Source organism: Coregonus clupeaformis, chromosome 28 (genome assembly GCF_020615455.1).
Source record: "Coregonus clupeaformis isolate EN_2021a chromosome 28, ASM2061545v1, whole genome shotgun sequence".
Classification (NCBI taxonomy): Eukaryota; Metazoa; Chordata; class Actinopteri; order Salmoniformes; family Salmonidae; genus Coregonus; species Coregonus clupeaformis.
This window is the reverse complement of record NC_059219.1, coordinates 30733994-30759222: the sequence shown is the minus strand read 5'-3', so window position 1 is coordinate 30759222 and position 25229 is coordinate 30733994. Positions and strand designations below refer to the sequence as shown.

The following is a 25229-nucleotide window of genomic DNA, read 5'->3' as shown; positions in this document are numbered from 1 at the left end:
GCAAATTCAGACATTGTCTTCAGGGCTTATGGAAACCACTCATACATTTCCCTGTCGTTCATCTTTTATGGTGAGAAATGTATTGGATAGAGGGATTTAACTTCAACATACATTGGATCAGGTATTCATTACACACTCTACATATACTACTGTACTGTAAGTCAACAATTTAAATTCTGTTTATCCAAGAATAATTAATTAACCAACACATAAACAATGGAGCAATACTCCAAGGTGCATTCTATGCCATTTTCACATGCATATATAGCACTTGATTTGAGTGTGTCACCGCATGGTCTGTGATTTACTCACCCTCCGTTGGTTCTGGCTCCCAGACCCAGACGTCTGGCTGGGAAAGGTCCAGAGAGAAGCTGTCATTCTGTGGACAGCCCATCGATCATCGTCCTTGCACAGAACCAGGACCTATCTAGACAAGACGGAGACATTAGTATGTAGCATTAACAACAGATTGCTTTAGATAACATTTTGGACTTGACAGAGGCTGTCATACTTCTTTCATAAGAGTTTGTGACAGTAGAGATAACATATTTCTACAGTGTATGTTAGTAGCTATGGTTACTGATTGCCAGTGGAGTAAAAGTCTAAAAGTATTTAGTTTTAAATATACTTAAGTATCAAAAGTAAATGTAATTGCATACATTTACTTAAGTATCAGAAGTAAAAGTATAAATCATTTCAAATTGCTTATAATAAGCAAGTCGGACAGCACAATTTTCTTGTTTTATTTTATTTACGTATAGCCAGGGGCACACTACAACACGCAGACATAATTTACAAACAAAGCATTTGTGTTTAGTGAGTCCTCCAGATCAGAGGCTGTAGGGATGACCAGGGATGTTCTCTTGATAAGTGAGTGAATTGGACCATTTTCCTGGCCTGCTAAGCATTGAAAATGTAACGAGTACTTTTGGGTGTCGGGGAAAATGTGTGGAGTAAAAAGTACATAATTCTCTTTAGGAATGTAGTGAAGTAAAAGTAGGCCAAAATATAAATAGTCAAGTAAAATTCAGATACCTAAAAAAAATGACTTAAGTACTTTGCACCACTGTTGATTGCGAACTTCTTCATGAGTCATGATTGTGTCATTTGTCATCTATTGTTATACTGTTCACTGTTTTGAAAGGTCACATGTTGATCAATGGTCGTTGTTTGTGATTGCTTTACGCAGTCTTCATGTGTACTTAGTCTTCTCCTAATGTGTTATATAATGTGTTGGTGAGATTAATGTATAGGTTAATGGGGTCAAATGCAGGTCATTGTTACACTAAATATCCACCATTCATCACCACAAATCCCTTTTATCTAACCTTCCCTTTAATCCATCACAAATTGGCAGTGTTATCTCATTGGTACAAAGGTGAAATATGTTGAGTGAAATGTTCTTCACCCAACTTCATGCAACAAAGTAGATCGGCTGAAAACGTGAAAACAGGTAGAAAAATGTAATAAACTAACCTGGAAAATGAGGTAGTTAATTGTTAGCTACACTTCAATAGCGCACTACTCTTTTGTAACAATCCCATAGCCTACTGACATTTTGAGTCTTTGTTGTTGTTGTTGTTGTTAGTCAAATGATGGTAACTCTCAAATCTACAACTGATAAACAACCTAACTGCATTCGGTGCTCATTCAACTGGTAGATTGCAATCATTTTCTGTAGTGCAATTACATTCACATTTACATTTTTGTCGTTTATCTGACACACTATCCAGACACACTTACAATCATATCGGTGCATACAAGAGGAACCACAGCTATAAAATTAGGACAATAAAGCAAAACATTTAAAAATACATTTAATCAAGGCTAAATAACTGTATAGGCCCTCAGATACTCAATACAGCAGGGTTCCCCAACTGGCAGCTCACGGGCCAAATTCTGTGGTTTTATTTGGCCCCCATTTTCATTGTTGGGCATTAAAAAAACACCAGGAAATCAGCTCCAAGTTATTTTAATGTAAGAAACCTGTTCCCAACTATTCCCACACATAATAGAGAGACACAACGTGATCGTATACAAATGTAAGCAAGGTTTGAAATGATTGTTTTAGTCAAACATTATCTGTTTGGGCAGACTTTTTGAAGAAAAAAATTGGCCCACGGCTGAATCTAGTTGATGATCCCTGCAATACAATATCGTTGGACTGCCTGTAAATAAGTATAAAACTCAACCTACCTGGGTTTGTCTGGAGAGCAGTGGATCTTGCTGCAGGGCCTTGCTGTTGTCCAACACTGGACTATTTCTTGGCATTCACCTACAGTAGAATACCCATTGAAATCACTTCATTAACATTCCTCTGAAGTGTGCTCCCCTGCTGCTGGCTCTGCAGAAACATGTGCCTTTCCACCAAAAGAGACCGCTAGTCACTGACTGGCCTCATACAACTGTCTGGAACTACAGAAACATGTGCCTTTCCATTCAGAGCTACTAGTTCAACTGATCTTAGTCCAGCCTCTGCAAAGAGATTGCTCTGATTGTCAAGTGACACACTGGTAAACAGATTGGCAATGGGTAACCCATCCCAAGGACTTTGTTCAGGAGAACCTACCCTCTCTCTCCAGTGCTTTAAAGGCAGCAGTGGCTTGTTTGAAATGACCTATTGCACAGCGTCCATCCTAAATAGCTAGAATAGTGAACGATTTTAGATAACTGAAGTAACGGTATGAATCCTGGCACCCAGCAACTGTGCTGCAAAATTGTCTTATCTGAATGTGGAGAACTACTTGAAGTGATAATTGAATCATTTTGAGTCATGCAAAACAACCTTCCTTCAACAAAGAAAGAGATTAATTTAAATGATTCCTGTTTTCGGCAGCAATGCTAGAGATGGTTACATTTAAATGATTCTGTTTGTATTACATTGCCAACATTGTTTTATGGCTTGAACACAAGTGTACATACAGTGGGGGAAAAAAGTATTTAGTCAGCCACCAATTGTGCAAGTTCTCCCACTTAAAAAGATGAGAGAGGCCTGTAATTTTCATCACAGGTACACGTCAACTATGACAGACAAAATGAGGGGAAAAAATCCAGAAAATCACATTGTAGGATTTTTTATGAATTTATTTGAAATTATGGTGGAAAATAAGTATTTGGTCAATAACAAAAGTTTCTCAATACTTTGTTATATACCCTTTGTTGGCAATGACACAGGTCAAACGTTTTCTGTAAGTCTTCACAAGGTTTTCACACACTGTTGCTGGTATTTTGGTCCATTCCTCCATGCAGATCTCCTCTAGAGCAGTGATGTTTTGGGGCTGTCGCTGGGCAACACGGACTTTCAACTCCCTCCAAAGATTTTCTATGGGGTTGAGATCTGGAGACTGGCTAGGCCACTCCAGGACCTTGAAATGCTTCTTACGAAGCCACTCCTTCGTTGCCCGGGCGGTGTGTTTGGGATCATTGTCATGCTGAAAGACCCAGCCACGTTTCATCTTCAATGCCCTTGCTGATGGAAGGAGGTTTTCACTCAAAATCTCACGATACATGGCCCCATTCATTCTTTCCTTTACACGGATCAGTCGTCCTGGTCCCTTTGCAGAAAAACAGCCCCAAAGCATGATGTTTCCACCCCCATTCTTCACAGTAGGTATGGTGTTCTTTGGATGCAACTCAGCATTCTTTGTCCTCCAAACACGACGAGTTTAGTTTTTACCAAAAAGTTCTATTTTGGTTTCATCTGACCATATGACATTCTCCCAATCCTCTTCTGGATCATCCAAATGCACTCTAGCAAACTTCAGACGGGCCTGGACATGTACTGGCTTAAGCAGGGGGACACTGCAGGATTTGAGTCCCTGGCGGCGTAGTGTGTTACTGATGGTAGGCTTTGTTACTTTGGTCCCAGCTCTCTGCAGGTCATTCACTAGGTCCCCCCGTGTGGTTCTGGGATTTTTGCTCACCATTCTTGTGATCATTTTGACCCCACGGGGTGAGATCTTGCGTGGAGCCCCAGATCGAGGGAGATTATCAGTGGTCTTGTATGTCTTCCATTTCCTAATAATTGCTCCCACAGTTGATTTCTTCAAACCAAGCTGCTTACCTATTGCAGATTCAGTCTTCCCAGCCTGGTGCAGGTCTACAATTTTTTTTCTGGTGTCCTTTGACAGCTCTTTGGTCTTGGCCATAGTGGAGTTTGGAGTGTGACTGTTTGAGGTTGTGGACAGGTGTCTTTTATACTGATAACTGTTAGGCCTACTGCTGCTAGGTAGCTCTCTCTCTGCTCTCCCCCTCCCCTCTGTCTGTCCTTGATTGCAGGAGTGAAGTCTGGTGTGCGGGAGTCAGGGTTCCAGCTGCAGCTCATTCACCATAATCACCTCAGCCTTTAAGACCCGGTCAAACTTTCCACTCATCGTCAGATCATAGTCAAGACAACCATGTTAGTCTCGCTGCCGACTCAACCTGTCTGTTTTCGCTCTTGTGTTTTTTTGGACTGTTTATTTACTTTTTCTCCTGTGCCACAGATATTTGGAACCTGACTCCTGCCTCCGCTTCACTCCTGCCACCACCATCCTGCTCTCCACTATCGGGCCTCTCCTTTGGACTCACCACGGACACTAGGACATTACGGTACCACACCTGCCCTGACCTGGATCTGTACCCTCCCCTGTAACCTGGACTTGCTCTTCCCCATTTATTGGAAACCTGGACTATTGAACATTATAATAAACCTGTTAAAACTTCTCTGGCTTGGTGTACTTGTCTGCATTTGGGTTCTATCCAGTTAAATCATAACAGTATGATCTGACCAACATGAACCCAGCAGACAGTAGCTCGGATACCACCCCAGAGTGCACTCAAATTTGGACTGCCATAGCCAATCAGGGCATTCTACTTGGCCAACATGATACCCTGTTTAAGACGATTGCTGAGGACAGTCAGGTGCTGCTTAATCAGGTTCAATTACTCACCAATCAAGTGTCTGTCCTTACTACCCCTTCAGCCCAGATCAGAGAGCCTTTTGTTCCTGCTCCAGAGCGCTATGACGGGAACATGGGAACCTGTGGCGATTTTTTTGACTCAATGCTCGTTAGTGTTTGAACAACAGCCCCTCACCTACGCCTCAGAAAGAGCCCGTATTGCCTACCTTATCAACTCTACTAGCGGTTCCGCTCGTGCCTGGGGATCCGCGGTCTGGGAGAGTCAGTCGGACATTTGCAACGCTTACGTGGCCTTCACCACGGAGATGAGGAAGGTTTTTGACCACCCCGTACGAGGCAAGGAGGCTGCGAAACGGTTGTTTTCTCTTCGGCAGGGGGCTCGTAGTGTGGCGGAGATGGCAGTGGAGTTTCGGACTTTAGCAGCAGTGAGTGGTTGGAATGACGAGGCATTACAAGGAGTGTTCATCAATGCTTTGTCTGAGACTTTAAAAGATGAATTGGTGTCATATGATGAATCGCCTACGCTGGATAATCTTATTTCACTCACTATCAGGTTGGATAATCGGATTCGGGAGCGCCGCCGGGAGAGGAGTGTTAGTTCCAAGCAACCTGTCTGTCATCAACAAACTCCTCCTGCATCGTCCCTACGGAGAGAGCCGTGTCTTCCCGAGTCGATACGAGGAGCACTGAACCCGAAGCCATGGAGGTGGGTCGTGCACGGTTGTCCTCAGAGGAGCGTGCACGTCGTATTCAGGCTCGGGTCTGCCTGTATTGTGGAGAAGCTGGTCATTTCGTTCCTTCCTGCCCAGTTCGTCCGGGGAAAAGGGCCGGCTCATCATTTATGGGAGAAGTTTTGGTGAGCCGAGCAGCGGATTCTTCCTCTTCTCCCCGCATTCTGCTCCAGGCATCCCTCCAGTGGCAGTCCCAGAATTTCTCTGTTAGTGCGCTGATTGACTCTGGTGCCGACGAAAGCTTTTTGGATAGAGAGTGGGCTCAACAAATGGATTTGGAGACTGTTCCTATGGACTGTCCGCTGCAGGCTAAGGGTCTAAATGGACAATTGTTGACCCGCATTACCCATCAGACTGTTCCTGTTTGTCTTAGAGTGTCGGGAAATCATCAGGAGAACATTCAATTCCATATTATCGACTGCCCACAGACTCCCCTGGTCCTTGGTATCCCCTGGCTCATAAAACACAATCCACACATTGATTGGGTGACAGGTAGCATTGTTTCATGGAGCACATTTTGTCATGTGAATTGTTTGTGTTCTGCTCAGACTCCTGCCAGTACTGTGCCTCAACCTCCACTGGAGTCCATGGATCTTTCTGCTGTTCCTGACGTGTATCATGACCTGGCATCCGTTTTCTGCAAACACAGAGCTACTTCTCTTCCTCCTCACCGGCCTTACGACTGCGCCATTGACCTCCAGCCAGGAGCCCCGCTCCCCAGCAGTCGCCTGTACAATCTCTCCCGGCCGGAGACGGAGGCTATGGAGAACTACATTCGGGACTCCTTGGCGGCAGGTATTATGCGTCCTTCCTCGTCACCTGTAGGAGCGGGATTCTTTTTGTTGCTAAGAAGGATAAGACCCTCAGACCCTGTATTGATTACCGTGGACTTAACAACATCACCATTAAGAACAAGTATTCTCTGCCTTTGATTAATTCTGCTTTTCCCCTCCTTCATGGTGCTACCATCTTTACGAAACTGGATCTACGAAATGCGTATCACCTGGTGCGCATTCGTAAGGGTGATGAATGGAAGACTGCCTTCAACACACCCTTGGGACATTTTGAGTATCGGGTTATGCCTTTTGGGTTGTCTAATGCCCCTGCTGTTTTTCAGGCACTAGTCAATGATGTCCTTCGGGACATGTTGAATCGGTTTGTTTTTGTCTATCTGGATGATATCTTGATTTTCTCAGAGTCCTCCCAGGAACATGAACTGCATGTGCGCCAGGTGTTGCAAAGGTTGTTGGAGAACAAACTGTTTGTGAAGATGGAGAAATGTGAATTTCATGTGTCTGAGACCTCTTTTTTGGGTTACATCATAGCTCAGGGGGAGCTGCGGATGGACCCAGCTAAGATCTCTGCTGTCACGGACTGGCCAGCTCCCTCTACCCGCAAAACAACTTCAACGATTCCTGGGGTTTGCGAACTTCTATAGGAGGTTCATCAAGGACTACAGCCGCATTGCGGCGCCACTCACCGCTCTCACCTCCATCTCACGACCGTTCGCTTGGAATGAAGGGGCCGAATCAGCGTTCGAAGAACTGAAACATCGCTTCGCCTGGCTCCCATTCTGATGCAGCCGGACCCCGACCGCCAGTTTGTCGTGGAGGTGGATGCATCCGACACTGGGGGTAGGTGCAGTGTTGTCACAACGTTCTCCTGAAGATAACAAACTGCATCCCTGTGCTTTTCTCTCAAGGAAACTTTCTCAGGCAGAGAGGAATTATGATGTTGGAAATCGTGAACTGCTCGCCGTTAAGCTGGCTCTCGAGGAGTGGCGACATTGGTTGGAGGGGGGCGGAACAACCCTTCATCGTTTGGACGGATCATAAGAATCTGGCTTACCTCCAGTCAGCGAAGCAGCTCAACCCCCGTCAAGCCAGGTGGGCACTATTTTTTGGGAGATTCAATTTTTCTCTGTCTTACCGTCCTGGGTCACGCAACGTCAAGCCTGACGCCCTGTCTCGTGTTCATTCGGCTGTTGATACTGGTAGTAACCCTGAACCCATTTTGCCTCCTACCTGCAGTATTGCAGTCATCACATGTGACATCGAGGGGATTGTTAGACAGGCTCAACATCATCAAGCTGACCCTGGGAGGGGTCCTCCTAACCGGATGTTTGTCCCTGAGTCTGCTCGCTCCCAGGTACTTCAGTGGGCTCACTCTGTCTCCCCTTACCTGTCACCCTGGAGTTTCGCGGACCCTTGACTTTGTGCGACGGAAGTTCTGGTGGGCCACGATGGAGGCGGACACTCGAGCCTTCATTGCTGCTTGTACGGTATGTGCACGAAGTAAAAACTCCACCCAGGCCAGCGCTGGTCATCTACGACCTCTACCTATACCCAGCCGGCCCTGGTCGCATATCGCTATGGATTTTGTCACTGGACTTCCCCCCTCATCTGGTAAGACTGTCATTCTTACGGTGATTGATCGTTTTTTCTAAGTTCGCTCATTTTTTGGCCCTACCTAAACTGCCCACTGCCAGAGAGACGGCTGATATTTTGGTTGAACATGTGTTCCGCTCTCATGGTCTACCCACGGATATTGTCTCTGACAGGGGTCCCCAGTTTGTCTCCCAGGTGTGGAAAGCTTTCTGTAAAGCTTTGGGCATTACATCCAGCCTGTCCTCTGGATATCACCCCCAGACCAACGGGCAAGCCGAGAGAGCGAACCAGGAGATGGAGACCGCACTTCGCTGTGTCACTGGGTCTAACCCCTGGGTCATGGAGCTCCATGCTCCCCTGGGTGGAATATGCTCATAACACCTTGACTAACGCTTCCTCTGGTTTGTCTCCTTTTCTGTGTGCTCTGGGTTATCAACCTCCCCTGTTCCCTTCCCAAGAGAGGGAACTTGCGGTACCCTCGGTGCAGTCCCACATGCGCCGCTGCTGCAAGGTCTGGAGGAAGGCCAGGGTAGCTCTGTCCCGAGCTTCGGCGTACATGCAGAGGCAAGCCAACCGTCACCGGTCCCAGGCTCCCGGTTACTCTCCTGGTCAAGAGGTATGGCTGAAGTCACGGGACCTTCCATTGAAGGTGGAGTCGAAGAAGATGGCGCCTCGTTTTATAGGACCGTTCAAGATACTGTCTATTGTTAACCCCTGCGCGGTTAAGCTACAGCTTCCTGCCTCCCTACGGGTTCATTCCACCTTTCATGTTTCCCAGATTAAGCCTGTGTCGGTTAGCCCTTTGTGCCCGCCCTCTCGTCCCCCTCCTCCGCCCAAGATCGTGGGTGGGGGTCCGGTCTACACTGTCCGGCGACTTCTGGATGTTCGCCGCCGGGGTCGTGGTTTCCAGTACCTGGTGGATTGGGAGGGTTATGGTCCTGAGGAACGTTCCTGGGTGCCCAGGAGCTTCATTGTGGATCCTGCTCTGGTTCGTGAGTTTCATAGGTTACATCCTGATAAACCCTGTCGGCCGCCAGGTGGCGTCCGTAGAGGGGGGTACTGTTAGGCCTACTGCTGCTAGGTAGCTCTCTCTCTGCTCTCCCCCTCCCCCTCTGTCTGTCCTTGATTGCAGGAGTGAAGTCTGGTGTGCGGGAGTCAGGGTTCCAGCTGCAGCTCATTCACCATAATCACCTCAGCCTTTAAGACCCGGTCAAACTTTCCACTCATCGTCAGATCATAGTCAAGACAACCATGTTAGTCTCGCTGCCGACTCAACCTGTCTGTTTTCGCTCTTGTGTTTTTTGGACTGTTTATTTACTTTTTCTCCTGTGCCACAGATATTTGGAACCTGACTCCTGCCTCCGCTTCACTCCTGCCACCACCATCCTGCTCTCCACTATCGGGCCTCTCCTTTGGACTCACCACGGACACTAGGACATTACGGTACCACACCTGCCCTGACCTGGATCTGTACCCTCCCTGTAACCTGGACTTGCTCTTCCCCATTTATTGGAAACCTGGACTATTGAACATTATAATAAACCTGTTAAAACTTCTCTGGCTTGGTGTACTTGTCTGCATTTGGGTTCTATCCAGTTAAATCATAACAATAACAAGTTCAAACAGGTGCCATTAATACAGGTAACGAGTGGAGGACAGAGGAGCCTCTTAAAGAAGAAGTTACAGGTGTGTGAGAGCCAGAAATCTTGCTTGTTTGTAGGTGACCAAATACTTATTTTCCACCATAATTTGCAAATAAATTCATTAAAAATCCTACAATGTGATTTTCTAGATTTTTTTCTCTCGATTTGTCTGTCATAGTTGACGTGTACCTATGATGAAAATTACAGGCCTCTCTCATCTTTTTAAGTGGGAGAACTTGCACAATTGGTGGCTGACTAAATACTTTTTTCCCCACTGTACTTGTCCCACATTGAATATGACACATACTGACCTAGCCCTAACAACCCTCAAACACTAACCTAGTTGTGTATTTTAGCAACCGTGTTTCTCGAGTTCTGGAAGAGGCGGCGAGCGGTCCTTGCGTATGACTGGGACCTAATTGACTGGGAGGAAGAGGAGGTAAAAATACATTCATTATGATCAGCATCATCAATTTAAGAAATAACCTCCCAGGCATAACGTGTGTGTGTGTGTGTGTGTGTGTGTGTGTGTGTGTGTGTGTGTGTGTGTGTGTGTGTGTGTGTAGTGTGTGTGTGTGTGTGTGTGTGTGAACGTATAAATGGTAATGAACTGTCTGCTGTTTTTCAACCATGAAGACCTTTTCAACAAAAAAATTATTACATTTCTTAAAAGATTTGAGCAATCATGCCATGAAGGTCCTAGGGACATTCCACTTTTCTGATGTATACAAAATATTACAAGAGGGAGCATTGCCTTGAGATTCCCACTCGGTTATGACGAGGGTTGAGTAGCGGGAACTGGGTTACCAAGATTTCCCACCCAAACCCAATCCCTTTTCCCGGGATAAATAACTACAAGAAACCGGTAAATTATTTATATGAACAGCATGATGTGAAATAGAACTGTTAAATTATATGCAATGTCTAAATCTTCTCTAGGCTACGGCCTTCTCTCTGCTATCGCATATCTGCATGATCAATCATCAATACTCAGGTTGGGGACAGACTGCGCATCTCAGTATTCACAATGCATGTATTATCTCATCATGGTAGGGTGACTTGGGGTTAAACGCCCCCCAGTGTTAAACGCCCCCCTCCTGTAATTCTCATAAATTCCACTTTATATCACCCCAAGAAAATTCAACACTTTACACTAGTCTTGCTCAACTAAAAATGTTATCGGCCTCGTCTCACCTTAAGTCACTCCAACAACGATTTTGAGGTACATTGTTCTAATATTTTTTTTTAACAACCCCTTTCTAAAGTTTGTTTTTATAGAATAACCAAAAATATATTCATTCTGCCAACATTTATTTTCCTTCAAAATGTGTTTGCCTAAGGATAGCCAGTTTTGCACATATCTAAATCTTACCAAACGCTGCTTTTTTCTGTCAGAAATATACATTTCCCTTAAGGGGGGGTCCGTCCGTCCCCCGTCCCCCGTCCCTTAACTTTTTTTTATTGTGACAAGTAGGCCTACATTTGCTGCAGTAATATAAGGACTGAATGCACATCTAATTTACACATCTCCATCTGGCTTTCGGGGGTCATCTTATTTTTTTTGTTTAAAGATTATTATTTTTTATTCCAGCTGCAGAGTTTTAAAACACCCTATCACTCCAATGTCATTGCTTTAAATCAGTGCGCATGTGACCACTCTCTCGCAGTGTTTCTCTCTGTCCATCAATTCCATTCAAATTGCATCCAAAATAGATAATCCTGTTGATTTATATATACAGTAGATGTCCTAGCCTACCTCTTCCAGGTAATACATATTAGCATTATATGTAGCTAATGAATGATGGGTTCATATGCATAAGCTTCTAACTTTTGCGCATACGCACCCACACTCCTCTCTCCTCTCTTTCTTTAAAAAACACTCCTTGGCTCTTGGAGTCCCAGGAAAAGCTAGACTAGAATAGCTTGCTGGACTTTTTATTTCAGCATTTCTTATACTAATAGACTATTGGAAGAGGGATGCAAGCTCTTGTTTGCTGAACATTAAATACAGCAGCCCATAGAACTCATTGGGAGTTTGAAAGAAGAGAGAATGCGCGATGGCGGTATACTATGGCAGTTATTTATTCAGACCCATAACCATTCAATCTTCGTGAAGAGAAGTGAAAGCCGTCGGCATCTTCTAGTCTTATATTATTCAAGGATGTCATTAGAATGATGAAGATAAGGACAATGAAACTAATTTCATTTAACTGTTGAAAGTGAGGAAGGAATGAAGCAACAATAGAGAGAGCGATGAGGTAGTATAATACAGACGTCGACAACATTAGCGGAAATATTATGAAAGGTGTATATATGTTTAAGCCTACAAATTATAGAAATGTAAAATAGGACTTAATACATTTTTAAATCAAATTCACTTGCCTATAATTGTAACTTTGTAGGACCCATGTCCTTTACCAGCATCACAGCTTCTCTCCCAGCTTCATGGTTTGAGCGAGGTACGTAATTCCAGTCCATATAATACAGGACAGTAACGTAGTCCACACTCAAAGATTCAACACTTTAGAATGACACTTCCGGTTTTGGCGGGAAATACCAGGTTACCCGGGAGAAAAGTTATTTATTCTCGGGGATGGACATTTGTAAAATACCAGGAAAATATTCAACCTTAGTTATGACACTCTGCTGTGTTCTTGAAATACCCACAGTTTGTGTTCTAAAGCTGTTTCAAGAAAGCCAAGGAGACGTGTCATGACTACATTTTGCAGATGTTTGCAGAACATTCTGAGAGTGTTTGTGGCTCAGCCAGCTTTCTGTGTGCTGCAGGAGGAAATCCGTCCCCAGTTTGAGGCCAAATATTCAAAAAAGGAGAGGATGAACCCCATATCTGGAAAGCCTGAGCCGTACCAGGCCTTTACAGACAAGTACAGCCGACTCATTGTCTCAGCTTCTGGAATCTTCTTTATGGTAAGTCCCTGGAATAGGTATAGTGAATATTTCGTAATAATTTAATTTGAGTAGGGACAGATGCATTAAAATGGTTTGCATGTTGCCTCATGCTTGCTGCTTGTTAAACCAGTTTCCCACTGGTTTATGTTTGAATTCATTCAAATCTTCAGTATGTGGCCCATGTAGGAATCAAACCCACAACTGTGATGTTGCAAGCAAGCCAACTCAACCCAGTGAGCAATTAATCAGATTTGCCTTGTTGCTATATGTGTGCCTGACCAGAATGTTTTATTGACCTCCTCAGATCCTGGTGGTGATCGCTGCCGTCTTCGGCATTGTGATTTACCGCGTGATCACAGTCAGCACTTTTGCCGCCTTCGGCTGGGCTCTTATCAGGAACAACTCTCAGGTGGCCACCACCGGCACAGCCGTGTGCATCAACTTCTGCATCATCATGCTCCTCAATGTGGTAAAGGCTTTGTTGAAAAATGCATTTAGGATTATGAGATCAATAAAGTGGCATATATACAGCACCAGTCAAAAGTTTGGACACACCTACTCATTCCAGGGTTTTTCTTTATTTTTACTATTTTCTACATTGTAGAATAATAGTGAAGACATCAAAACTGTGAAATAACACATATGGAATCATGTCATAACCAAAAGCGTGTTAAAGAAATCAAAATATATTTTATATTTGAGATTCTTCAACACTCTTGGCATTCTCTCAACCAGCTTCATGAGGTAGTCACATGGTATGCATTTCAATTAACAGGTGTGCCTTGTTAAAAGTTAATTTGTGGAATTTCTTTCCTTAATGCGTTTGAGCCAATCAGTTGTGTTGTGACAAGGTAGGGGTTGTATACAGAAGATAGCCCTATTTGGTAAAATACCAAGTCAATATTATGTCAAGAGCTCAAATAAGCAAAGAGAAATGACAGTCCATTATTACTTTAAGACATGAAGGTCGGTCAATCCGGAAAATTTCAGGAACTTTGAAAGTTTCTTCAAGTGCAGTCGCAAAAACCATCAAGCGCAATGATGAAACTGGCTCTCATGAGGACCGCCACAGAAAAGGAAGACCCAGAGTTACCTCTGCTGCAGAGGATAAGTTCATTAGAGTTAACTGCCCCTCAGATTGCAGCCCAAATAAATGCTTCTCAGAGTTCAAGTCACAACATCAACTGTTCAGAGGAGACTGTGTGAATCAGGCCTTCATGGTCGAATTGCTGCAAAGAAACCACTACTAAAGGACACCAATAATAAGAAGAGACCTGCTTGGGCCAAGAAACACGAGCAATGGACATTAGACTAGTGGAAATCTGTCCTTTGGTCTGGAGTCCAAATTTGAGATTTTTGGTTCCAACCGCCGTGTCTTTGTGAGATGCGGTGTGGGTGAACGGATGATCTCCGCATGTGTATTTCCCACCGTAAAGCATGGAGGAAGAGGTGTTATGGTGTGGGGGTGCTTTGCTGGTGACACTGTCTGTGATTTATTTAGAATTCAAGGCACACTTAACCAGAATGGCTACCACAGCATTCTGCAGCGATACACCATCCCATCTGGTTTGGGCTTAATGGGACTATCATTTGTTTTTCAACAGGACAATGACCCAACACACCTCCAGGCTGTGTAAGGGATATTTTACCAAGAAGGAGATTTATGGAGTTCTGCATCAGATGACCTGGCCTACACAATCCCCTGACCTCAACCCAATTGAGATGGTTTGGGATGAGTCGGACGGCAGAGTGAAGGAAAAGCAGCCAACAAGTGCTCAGCATATGTGGGAACTCCTTCAAGACTGTTGGAAAAGCATTCCAGGTGAAGCTGGTTGAGAGAATGCCAAGAGTGTGCAAAGCTGTCATCAAGGCAAAGGGTGGCTATTTGAAGAATCTCAAATATAAAATATATTTTGATTTGTTTAACACTTTTGTGGTTACTACATGATTCCATGTGTGTTATTTCATAGTGTTGATGTCTTCACTATTATTCTACAATGTAAAAAAATAGTAAAAATAAAGAAAAACCCTTGAATGAGTAGGTGTGTCCAAACCTTTGACTGGTTGTGTGTATGTATGTATGTAGGGGAGGAGATAGGTTAAAGAAGGATATTTAAAGCCTTGAGACAATTGAGTCATGGATTGTGTATGTGTGCCATTCAGAGGAGGAATGGCCAAGACAAAATATTTAAGTGCCTTTGAACGTGGTATGGTAGCAGGTGCCAGGTGCACCAGTTTGAGTGTGTCAAGAACTGCAACTCTGCGGGGTTTTTCACAATCAACAGTTTCCCGTGTGTTTCATGAATGGTCCACCACCCAAAGGACATCCAGCCAACGGCAGGCCAGTGGTTGAAAACGGGTAATTAATGAAAGGGGACAAAGGAGGCTAACCCGAATTGTGCAGAGCAACAGACGGGCTACAGTTAGTCAACTGACAGACTAGTACAACATTGGTGCCCAAAGACCCATTAAAGAATGCAAAACTCGTCGTACCTTGACACGAATGGGGTATGGCAGCCAACGACCTTAAAGAGTTCCACTTCTTTCAGCAAAAACAAGAAACTGCGGTTGCAGTGGGCTAAGCAACGAAAACACTGGACACTGGAGAATTGGAAAAACATTGCCTGGTCTGATGAATCCTGGTTCCTGCTATTTCACACTGATGCGTGTCAACATTGCAGGCTGGTGATGGTGGTGTGATGGTGTGGGGTGTGTTTTCATGGCACACATTAGGCCCCTTGATAAAAGTGGAGCAACGTTTGAATGCCACAGGATATCTGAACATCATTGCCAATCAGGTGCATCCCTTCATGGCAGCAGTGTATCCGTCTGCTAATTGATTTTTTCAGCAGGATAATGCCCCATGCTAGGATTGTCCAGTAATGGTTCCACGAGCTTGACAGTGAATTCAGTTTACCGCAGTGGCCTGCCCAGTCACCAGATCTTAATCCAGTTGAGCATCTGTGGGATGAGATGGAACAAGCTATTCGGAGTAGAGATCCACTACCAGCCAACTTGACACAATTGTGGCAAGAATTGGAGTCAACATGGGCCAGCATCCCTGTGGAATGCTTTTGACACCTTGTCCATGACCCGATTAATTGAGGCTGTTCTGAGGGCAAAGAGGGGTGCAACTCAATATTAGAAAGGTGTTCTTAATGTTTTGTACACTCAGTGTATTTTAATGTCTATCAGTGGTGAAACCCTAATGTCATGTAGCGCTTTTTGATATAGTTAACTACAGTGGTGCTCAAAATGTTGATAAAAATGTATCCTAATGCCCTTCAATGTCAGGACATCGCGCTTTAGCTACAACAGCATGAGAATAAGGAAAACAAAACCATATTAACTGGTAACCTTGTTTTTTTTTCAGTTGTATGAAAAAGTCGCCCTTCTGCTCACCAATTTAGGTAAGCTACAAATGTTCCTCCATCTGTCATAATGCTGTAACATGCCCTCTCTCCCTCTCTCTCTTTCTCTCTCCCTCTCTTTATGTTTCTTTAATCTTATTCTCAATTTTCTCTGTTTCTCTCCCTCTGGCTCTATATCCACAGAGCAGCCAAGGACTGAGTCAGAGTGGGAGAACAGCTTCACCCTGAAGATGTTCCTGTTTCAGTTTGTCAATCTCAACAGCTCTACCTTCTACATAGCTTTTTTCCTGGGAAGGTGAGGAAACATCTCTACTTCATGGGGTTAAATCATAATATCGACCATATTTCACACTATATTTCATTGAGATTGGTTAGTAGAATGATGTGACCACCTTTGTCAGGTTCACTGGTCGGCCAGGAGCCTATATCCGCCTCATTAACCGCTGGAAACTGGAAGAGGTGAGTGAACTAAGGCTTTTCAAATGTGTTCAACTTGGAACATTTCTAGTGGAAAGTACTCTTGTGGACAGATGCACGTAACATAAATGGTAGTAGCATCTGTCGACAGACTGTGGGATGCCACAACGAATTAGGAACTTTGATCCAGTACGTAGAGTTTTAATCGCTGATTATATCACAAATTCGCAGGCGCTCGCATCTTTTGAATTTAGGAAGTGGAGGGGACATTTGTCCCAGAGACTTGCCAGAAACTGTCTGAGAGTTTCAGTTTAGAGGGGTGGAGACTTCACTAGTTTCTTTAGTATATTTCCTAACACGTGTGATGGTGTTCTGGGTGTCCCAGATTAAGTGGAAAGTAGCTTGGAACACTGTATTGTCACTCGAACCTCTGTGTTATGAACCAGAAAATTAGGGTGTAGGGTTACTGTATAGTTAGTTGAACAGTTGTTTATAGTAAGTGGCGGCACTGTTTCCCCTGTCTGTGTAGTGCCATCCCAGTGGCTGTTTGATAGATCTCTGCATGCAGATGGGTATCATCATGGTGCTCAAGCAGACCTGGAACAACTTCATGGAGCTGGGCTACCCGTGAGTATGGCCTGCCTTAGCCAATTAGACGCAGATAGCGCCTAGCATGTCATCTCCACCAGTCACCCCCCCGTGACTCTTAATAATTGGTTGTTTGTCAGGCTGATCCAGAACTGGTGGACACGGCGAAGGCTGAGGCAGGAGCACGGCCCCAACGCCAAGGCCAGCTTCCCGCAGTGGGAGAGGGACTACAACCTGCAGCCCATGAATGCCTACGGACTGTTTGACGAATACCTGGAGATGAGTATGTGCCCTTTGACCCTGAGCACACGTTTAAAGTAACTGTCCAGTGAAAATCTCACTTTTAAAAGGTCATATTCTGTTAACTCATACCCAAATAATGTTGTTGGCTCATCCTATACTCGTATTTGTGGCAAAAACATACATAGGAGAAAAAACACTTCAAAAACCCCATGTCAAACTGACCGTTTAAAAAATGCTTGCTATTTCAACATAGAGGATGATGTCATCCTCCTGAGAAGGATGAGCTGGCCAATCAGTGGTCTACTCAAATAAATGTTTTTAATGACCAGTATGCACCCACACCTTTCTGTTGTTGGGGTACGCCATTCCAATACAGAAAAGCTGCTTTTTAACATACTTAATTACCATTTATTGGAAGGAAAAATTTCACTCATATTATAATTAATTATAGGTTATATTCCATAGAAATCTGGAAACACTGGACAGTTACTTTAAAACGCAAATAATTTCTACCTCAATTTCATTCAAGCACAATCAATCAATTGACCAATCAGAAGAGCCATATAGACCTGAGTGAGCAACCAAGTAAGCCACTGCTCTGCATTGAGAACACTGAGAATCATTGCCGTCATCATCTTGTATACGGTTAATACACAAGTGCAGAAAACATAGCTAACTCCTCTGTGTAAGATGGGTGTAAAAATGTGTTGATGTTGTAAGTTTGTTATCATCGATAGATCCTCTTCTTTCTGTTTGTCCCATTCCCATCAGTGGTGCTTACACTGTTCTGTTTGTTATGTTCACACGCTTTCACTACAAATGGCTCAATTTTAGACACTTTGGGATGATTGGGACATGAAATGCTAAACATGCTAATATTGGGGATATTGATTTTTGGACAAAAATACTAAAATGTTAGCATTTGGAAATTTGGGTAACACTTTACATAGGGTTCTTATTACTGTGTAATTATTCCTGTGAGTACAGTGTTACAAGTATTGTAACTCATAGTTACACTCCAACTTACAGCAGCACAACTAACCCTAGCAGCACCCCTAGACATAACCATTAGTTACACTAACAGTATGTACAGTGTAGCAATGAGTAATTACAATACTTGTTGCACTGCTTACAATAATAATTATACAGTAATTAGACTACTGTAACGTAAATTGTTAAAAGTTGAGAGAACCTATTGGTCAGTTGTGGGACACCAACTCCGTTGTCATTTCTCCCTGATTGCCTGATTGCTTGCAGTGAACATGAAAGGTACTGTAGAAAAAAATGTTGTTTACTAGTTAGGTCATGAATGCATGTGCCAAATATGTTTATTGCACTCCTTGCCATCATATTCTGCTTTGCCAGGCAAACTGCACATGGAGAGGACAAAGCCCATGAATATTAGCTTAGGACCTAATTACTTCTATAGAACAAATATTTCCACTGGTCAAAACAGTGTCCTATGAGGAGCTGTGGGTGGTTCTGGGGTGGGGAAAGTGCTGGTGTTAGTGCCAAATTGTTCTCCAGCCAGCCAAAACAATAACACACCTGGCTACAGTCTGTTGATGACTATAGATCACCTCAGAGGATGCTGATTAATCGGGCTAGTTTCTGGGTGGTGGAAATGACCTTTCTACCGGAGAGATTCCAGAATGAAATACAGCCTACTTGAATAAGTGGCCAGTTGATTGATTAAACGTCACAAGGCCCACATAAGGCTAAAAACATCTGTCATAAGAATACAGAATTTATAACAATTTATACCAGTGTTACAAATGATCCGGGAATGTAATTTACCAAGTAAACACTGGTGTAAGAATAATGAGTGGTTATGTATGATGTCATTATTGAAAAGTTATTATCTCATAGTTAACTGAAGTATAATGCTATACAATTCTCCATGTGAAATGTCCATATCAATCTGTAAGCTCTTCACCTTTAAAGGAATAACATCCTCTAAAACGGCATGCAGCCTCTGCCAACTTTACTAACTAGGAGATATCATTATTGAAATGTCATCATTTCAATATTTCACTATTTTATAATCCTCTAATACAGTTTGACATTTAAGAACTGTTGAGTAAAAACCAGAACATGTTTGGACAGTAAGAACTCTAACCTGCTCTTGTTACATTCTACAATAAGTTGATCTACATGACTGACTTAACCTCTTTGCCCCCTGGGGAACTGGAGGTCGAAGGTTAACCATAATCCAGCATTCGTACTGTGTTAGCTCATGTAAACCATTATATACATGCCATGTACTGTATGTCATGTTTACATTTATTTACCAGCGACATGAATCCTTGTCTATATAGTTTTTTCCACATGTGTATATTGAGGGAAAAACTCCACCCAAAAACGATCTTTTGTTATTTGTTTTATTAGTCCATTGTTGACATAGTCCCAAAAGGTTTTGCTTGTCAGCGCTCAAGTTTTCAAGATATGGAACTTTCAAAGTACAGAAATCATCCCTGTATGATGCATTTTGCATCATATGATGCTGCATTTTGCATCATATGCATCATAAGCAGATGATTTCTGTATTTTGAAAGTTCCATATCTTGAAAACTTGAGCGCTGACAAGCAAAACCTTTTGGGACTATGTCAACAATGGACTAATAAAACAAATACCAAAAGATAGTTTTTGGGGTGGAGTTGTCCTTTAATTAAGTCTTTTAAGTACGATTATGTGAAGTATACATAAAGCAGGCACATGCCATGTATTAATCACACAATGGTTACTTGAAGCATTTCTCCTTCATGTGTTTGATGTAGACAGATATATGTATGACAGTGTCAGATGACCGTGACATTTATGACAATGACAGATCAGTGTAACACTTAGGCTAGGATTCCGTGGTTGCACACAGCATGCAACTATATCCACATGCATGTGTCACTGTTTATTTTAACCCATAATGCTATTTTAACCCATAATGCTCCATAGATCCATTATGTGATGTCTCTGTAGGCTTTTGAATGCTGATTTGTAATTACGCTCGATGTACTACCGTCTGTGACTTCCTTGGCGAGGCTCTTCACGAAGCACAAAATCTAAATGGCTAACTTTGTCCTGTGCAATGCCCACACGCACAGTAACAATTGTGACATTGAATGGTATAACCTCAAATCATATTGGCCTTTCAGAGTGAATATGGCTTTGGGTTGGCCATCTGTACAAAATGGAATGGTTTTTTTGAATGGGGTTTTGAATAGGACTACTGTTCATGCTTTACTCTCTGTGCCTGTGTGTTTTTCAGTTTTACAGTTTGGCTTCACCACTATATTTGTGGCAGCTTTCCCCCTGGCCCCGCTCCTGGCCCTCCTCAACAACATCATCGAGATTCGCCTTGACGCCTACAAGTTTGTCACCCAGTGGCGGCGACCGCTGCCCACTCAAGCCAAAGACATAGGTTAGGCTCATCTTCCGCTCTGACCATCCCCTACTGTAGGGCCATTTTCAAAGGAACGCAAAACATGCCGTATAGACATAATTGTTTTACGCCAACACCGTGCCTCAGCTATTTTCACTCAATAGAACCCTATTTTATTCGTTTCAGCACAGACAACCAATTTTAGCCGACTAGTCTTTTATGCTTCATACTTTTGGAATCATTTTCAAACCCCTTTGAGTATTCTTTGAAGAAGTCCTGACAAAGGCTGCTTGTTGGTGAACCGTAATAAATCATTTGCATCGGAGCAAGAACATTCTTTTATTTTCTCTCCAGGGATCTGGTACGGCATCCTGGAGGGCATCGGTATCCTGTCCGTCATCACCAATGCCTTTGTCATCGCCGTCACCTCCGACTTCATCCCACGCCTTGTCTACGCATACAAGTACGGCCCGTGTGCCGGGCAGGGCCGAGCCGGGGAGAGGTGAGTGAGCCAGACCACAGTGACCACACAGACAAAGTGTCTGCCTTTGACATGTATTATGGTTAGTAATAGAGGGCAGCGGCATTGTCCTGCATCACAATGTCAAAGCACTGACATTTTATTGTTTCCTGTCCAGGTGCATGATGGGATATGTGAACGCCAGTCTATCGATGTTCAGAGTGTCTGATTTTGAGAACAAGTCGGAGCCCAGGACAGATGGATCGGAGACGTTTGGAGAAGCAGTGAAGTACTGCAGGTAGGTTTGGTGACCAAAGAGAGTCTTGGTATGGTTGGGCTTGTTTGAACAGAAAAGTCATAACCTTTGACCTTTTGACCCTGTGTTTGACCCCCAGGTACCGTGACTACAGAGAGCCCCCAGACTCGCCCGGTGAACCATACTCCTACACGCTGCAGTTCTGGCATGTCCTGGCCGCACGGCTGGCCTTCATCATAGTCTTCGAGGTTAGTTTGTAAAATTAATTCTATTAAACTCAGATACCGCATGCAAAACCATAACAATGTTCAGCCAAGATTGCATTCTGTAATTACTGTACTATTGTGCTTTTGTAGCACATGGTTTTCACCATCAAGAACCTGATCGCCTACCTGATCCCAGACCTGCCCAAGGACCTGCGGGACCGCATGCGGCGGGAGAAGTACCTGATCCAGGAGATGATGTACGAGGCTGAGCTAGAGAGACTGCAGAAGGAGAAGAACGAGAAGAAGAAGAATTACAGGGCCAATCATAACGCGTTGCCCTGAATGCACAAACAGGTGATAAATAACTGCACTGCACTGAAGGGACCAGCACGGAATACTGGACAGGCAATCTATAACAGTTTGCAGGCTGCAGAGTGTGGCGCATAGGATTTACATTTATATATAGGAAGGATAACTCACCTGCATGACCAATGTGTAGCACCACTCATCTGGGTGAAGCACGGCTGTCATTTTATGCCTGAACGCTCAACACACATCAGCTATCGAAGTAAGATTTGCCAATTTGAAGCACTGGATGACAAGGGACCAGGTTGTGCAAGGAAGTTAAATAAGTAATGTCGCTTTTGTTCCTGTTGTCTAGAAGTTCCACTACTGTTGTGATTATCAACTGACACTCTCTCTATGACTCCACAGGTCATACTGGTGACCATTTTTGCTCGGTGGTGTTGTGTGGGGGAATGACAGAGAACTGGCTGCATGCATGCCAGGGACTGTCCTGCCTGTCTGTGTCTCCCGCTGGACCAGGTGAGCACCCCCAAGAGGACCGTCCAACAAACTGCATTCAGCATACTCCTCGCCATGGTGTTCAAACGTACTGTATGTCATTCTGATGCCGAGAGGCCAGTGGGTGAGGGAAAAAGAGGACATACATTGGAACATTTGACAATGGGGTTTGCTACTTTTTTCCAGATTTCTCCTTCCACTTTGGACTCACAACTGTACATTTCTTCAAAACCTGAATGTAGATTTAAAAGAAAAGAGACACAAAAAAAACTTTTGCATTTCTATTGTCACAACTTTAAAAAAAGATTCTGTCATCCGTGCGGTTGAATGACAAACCCTGTTTATGACAAACCCTGTTTACAATCCTAGCCTTTTTATTTTGAGGACAAAACTCATGAGAAATCATGATCAGTTGCTTTCACGAGGTTGTAAACCTTCGGCGATGTTCTCTGCTTACATTGTGTGCTGCAATAAGATGTTATTTTGAAACAATGTTCCATCAGATCTGTGGTTGGGGACGCAGACTGCTCAAACATCATATGCCTTCCTTTACAATGGATACTAATAACAAGAGTAATAAAGATTCATATTTATTACAAACCGGTTTTGTAATTGTCCCATTTGCACTTTGATGTCATTTTAAACCTGTTTCAACATCTTTCCATCTGCCACTATTAGAATCTCCATTGAGGTTATCACATCCTTAGCGGGTAGGTCAGGTTGTCAGGACACTGTATACATCACTACCACTAATGTCTCCTCCAGCGCGTTTAGAGGCTGCCCACCAAGTGACTGTAACTGCAGCTACTGTCTGTCTCTAGTGACTAGTGTGGTAACACCTGATCCCCTGTGCAGTTCCCTACTGGATCACCAGGGGGCGCCAATATACCTATCTCCTGACGCAGCCACAGGGCTCAAAGCAATGAGAGAGAGATGGGAATAGGTTTACATTTAGCATTTTGTGAGTGTTCTCACGTATTTTCAGTCAAGTGTCCAAAGATAAACACAGTCATGTTCTGATACTTTGAAGATCAAAAGTATGTTTGTTTTGACCAGTGACATTGTAGGGTGTTTTTTGTTGTGCCCCTGGAGTAATTCTTGTTAGATTAACACCATTATTGGTGTAAAATATCTTCTCAAATCCTTAAAGCTGTATGTTTATTTGAATGCTCTTAACTGTTGGCAGCTTTCTCTTGTACGTTTATATAATTCTTATAGTGTCTACATGTCGATATAATATTAATACACATTTTGCCAAGGGCAACAGTTGGTTGCCAAGCTCCACTTTGTATGCAAGTCTCAATATCAACCACTTTCTTTTATATCCGTAGACAGACTTGTTTCACACATTTCGCGCTACAACAGCCTATCAAGGTGAACTAGCTTGTTATCCCTTTCTGTGACAGGTAACAGTTACATTGAGGACAGATGTAATTTAAAACTGTTACAGCTCCTATTCAGGTTTGAGGTTCAGGGGTCTAATAAGACTAAACAAAAGGATAGCTGAAGAGGCCAATCAAGGTCATGTTGGCACACAGAGCACACTGAAAGGGCTTTTTCATCAGCAACCACAGGGCTGGATTCTAGCAGAAATGGGATGTTCCTGTTTGTATTGGCTGAATGTCATTGAAGAGAGACAGCATTTTGGTTGGAAGTTGATTGTCTTGACAATGGAATCACAACCATCTTGCAACTGTCTTGACCCTGGAAGCCTGAGAAAATGGCTTTGTAATGCCATTGGGAAGTTGCAAACCATTCTGTATGTTTTATGAACACTGCTTTTACAGTATGTTGTCTATGGTCATATTGTGTTAGCATTATAAAGCCATTCTGAGGATACACAGAGCATCTCTTCTTAGCCTAACTGTCTGACCTTGACTGGGATTCTTACATGTGCAGCTGGAAGCTGTTGGAATCTGTTGGAAATCACATTAGCCAAATCTGAGTCGTAGTGATGGAGCTAACGTAATAATCCTCCTGACCCTTGAAAAATGTTTGTAATCTGCTGTGCAGATTTTTAACTTTCGCTTGTACATGATGCACATCACTACAAATTGGAGGCTACAAGTTATATGTTGTCCAGTGCCATGTCCTTCAGTGTGGATTACTGTGGTGTGGTTGAGGAGTTATCTCAGGGTGCCCATCTACACGTAAACTCTCCATTTTTATGATTAAAAACAGGAGAGGGGAAACATGACGTGTTTGTTTCCTATTAATGCGAATTTTCTCCTATAAGAGGATTATCCCTGACACCGGCTTTGAGTTGCGTAAGGCTATCCTGGGAATCTGCGATCATATCAGCCGTGTCCTCATATCCTGTATTTTGGCAGCTATGTCCAATAGGAAGTGGTAGGGACCTGGGCTCATAGAAATAGAATGAATGAATAGATTATAATTCTATGTCTGGGCTACTGTTTGATGGGATGTAAGCTTCATTTGAGTTTTCATCTATTTCGTTCAGACTGGTGACCAGTGTTCCTTGATCTGTCTGGGTTTTTTTTTCTTCCAATTTTTATCCCTTGCTAGTCTTTTTAATTAATCCATTCTAACTCATTGTCTAATACTTTTTCATGCAGGACTACTCAGTCTGCCTCTCCAGTCTGTCTCAGCCACGATCCAGATTTAGACGTCAAACACAATGTCTCATAATGTTATACCCAAACGTATTGATGTTCAATAACATTTAATAGGAGTTCTCAAATATAGACTTTCAGATTTTAATTAAAGAGACCCCCTGCTTTGTGTGGTTCCATTACTTTTGCTTGCCTAATGATCAACCATGCCTGATACCTGAAAACCCATGTCAGCTCCTAGAGCTCATTCTAAGGCTTTAGCTCAGTGGGCTACCAAAGACAACGCGGGTTTGATACTGGTCAAATTTGTATACCCCAAGATCAAGGCTCACGGGTAAAAGCTAATTTGTCAGGATCCAGAA

The 25229-nt window shown here is 43.4% G+C and overlaps 1 protein-coding gene across 3 annotated transcripts in view; it reads left to right on the top strand.

The window, feature by feature from the left end:
• LOC121543963 (anoctamin-4-like) overlaps positions 1 to 24357 on the top strand; it is a 52198-nt gene extending 27841 nt beyond the window's left edge. For 2 of the 3 annotated variants that reach the window (XM_045208861.1, XM_045208860.1), the window contains 14 exons: positions 10019 to 10101; positions 12450 to 12590; positions 12877 to 13041; positions 15946 to 15982; positions 16127 to 16238; positions 16345 to 16402; positions 16890 to 16987; positions 17089 to 17231; positions 20455 to 20607; positions 20923 to 21070; positions 21207 to 21326; positions 21424 to 21532; positions 21641 to 21844; positions 22205 to 24357. In XM_045208861.1, coding sequence (XP_045064796.1) covers positions 10019 to 10101; positions 12450 to 12590; positions 12877 to 13041; positions 15946 to 15982; positions 16127 to 16238; positions 16345 to 16402; positions 16890 to 16987; positions 17089 to 17231; positions 20455 to 20607; positions 20923 to 21070; positions 21207 to 21326; positions 21424 to 21532; positions 21641 to 21832 — 1559 coding nt within the window. In that variant the 3' untranslated portion in view covers positions 21833 to 21844; positions 22205 to 24357. The remainder of the gene's footprint in view (positions 1 to 10018; positions 10102 to 12449; positions 12591 to 12876; positions 13042 to 15945; positions 15983 to 16126; positions 16239 to 16344; positions 16403 to 16889; positions 16988 to 17088; positions 17232 to 20454; positions 20608 to 20922; positions 21071 to 21206; positions 21327 to 21423; positions 21533 to 21640; positions 21845 to 22204) is intronic. The other variant, XM_045208862.1, reaches the window with a different exon arrangement.
• The last annotated feature ends 872 nt before the right edge of the window (positions 24358 to 25229 follow it).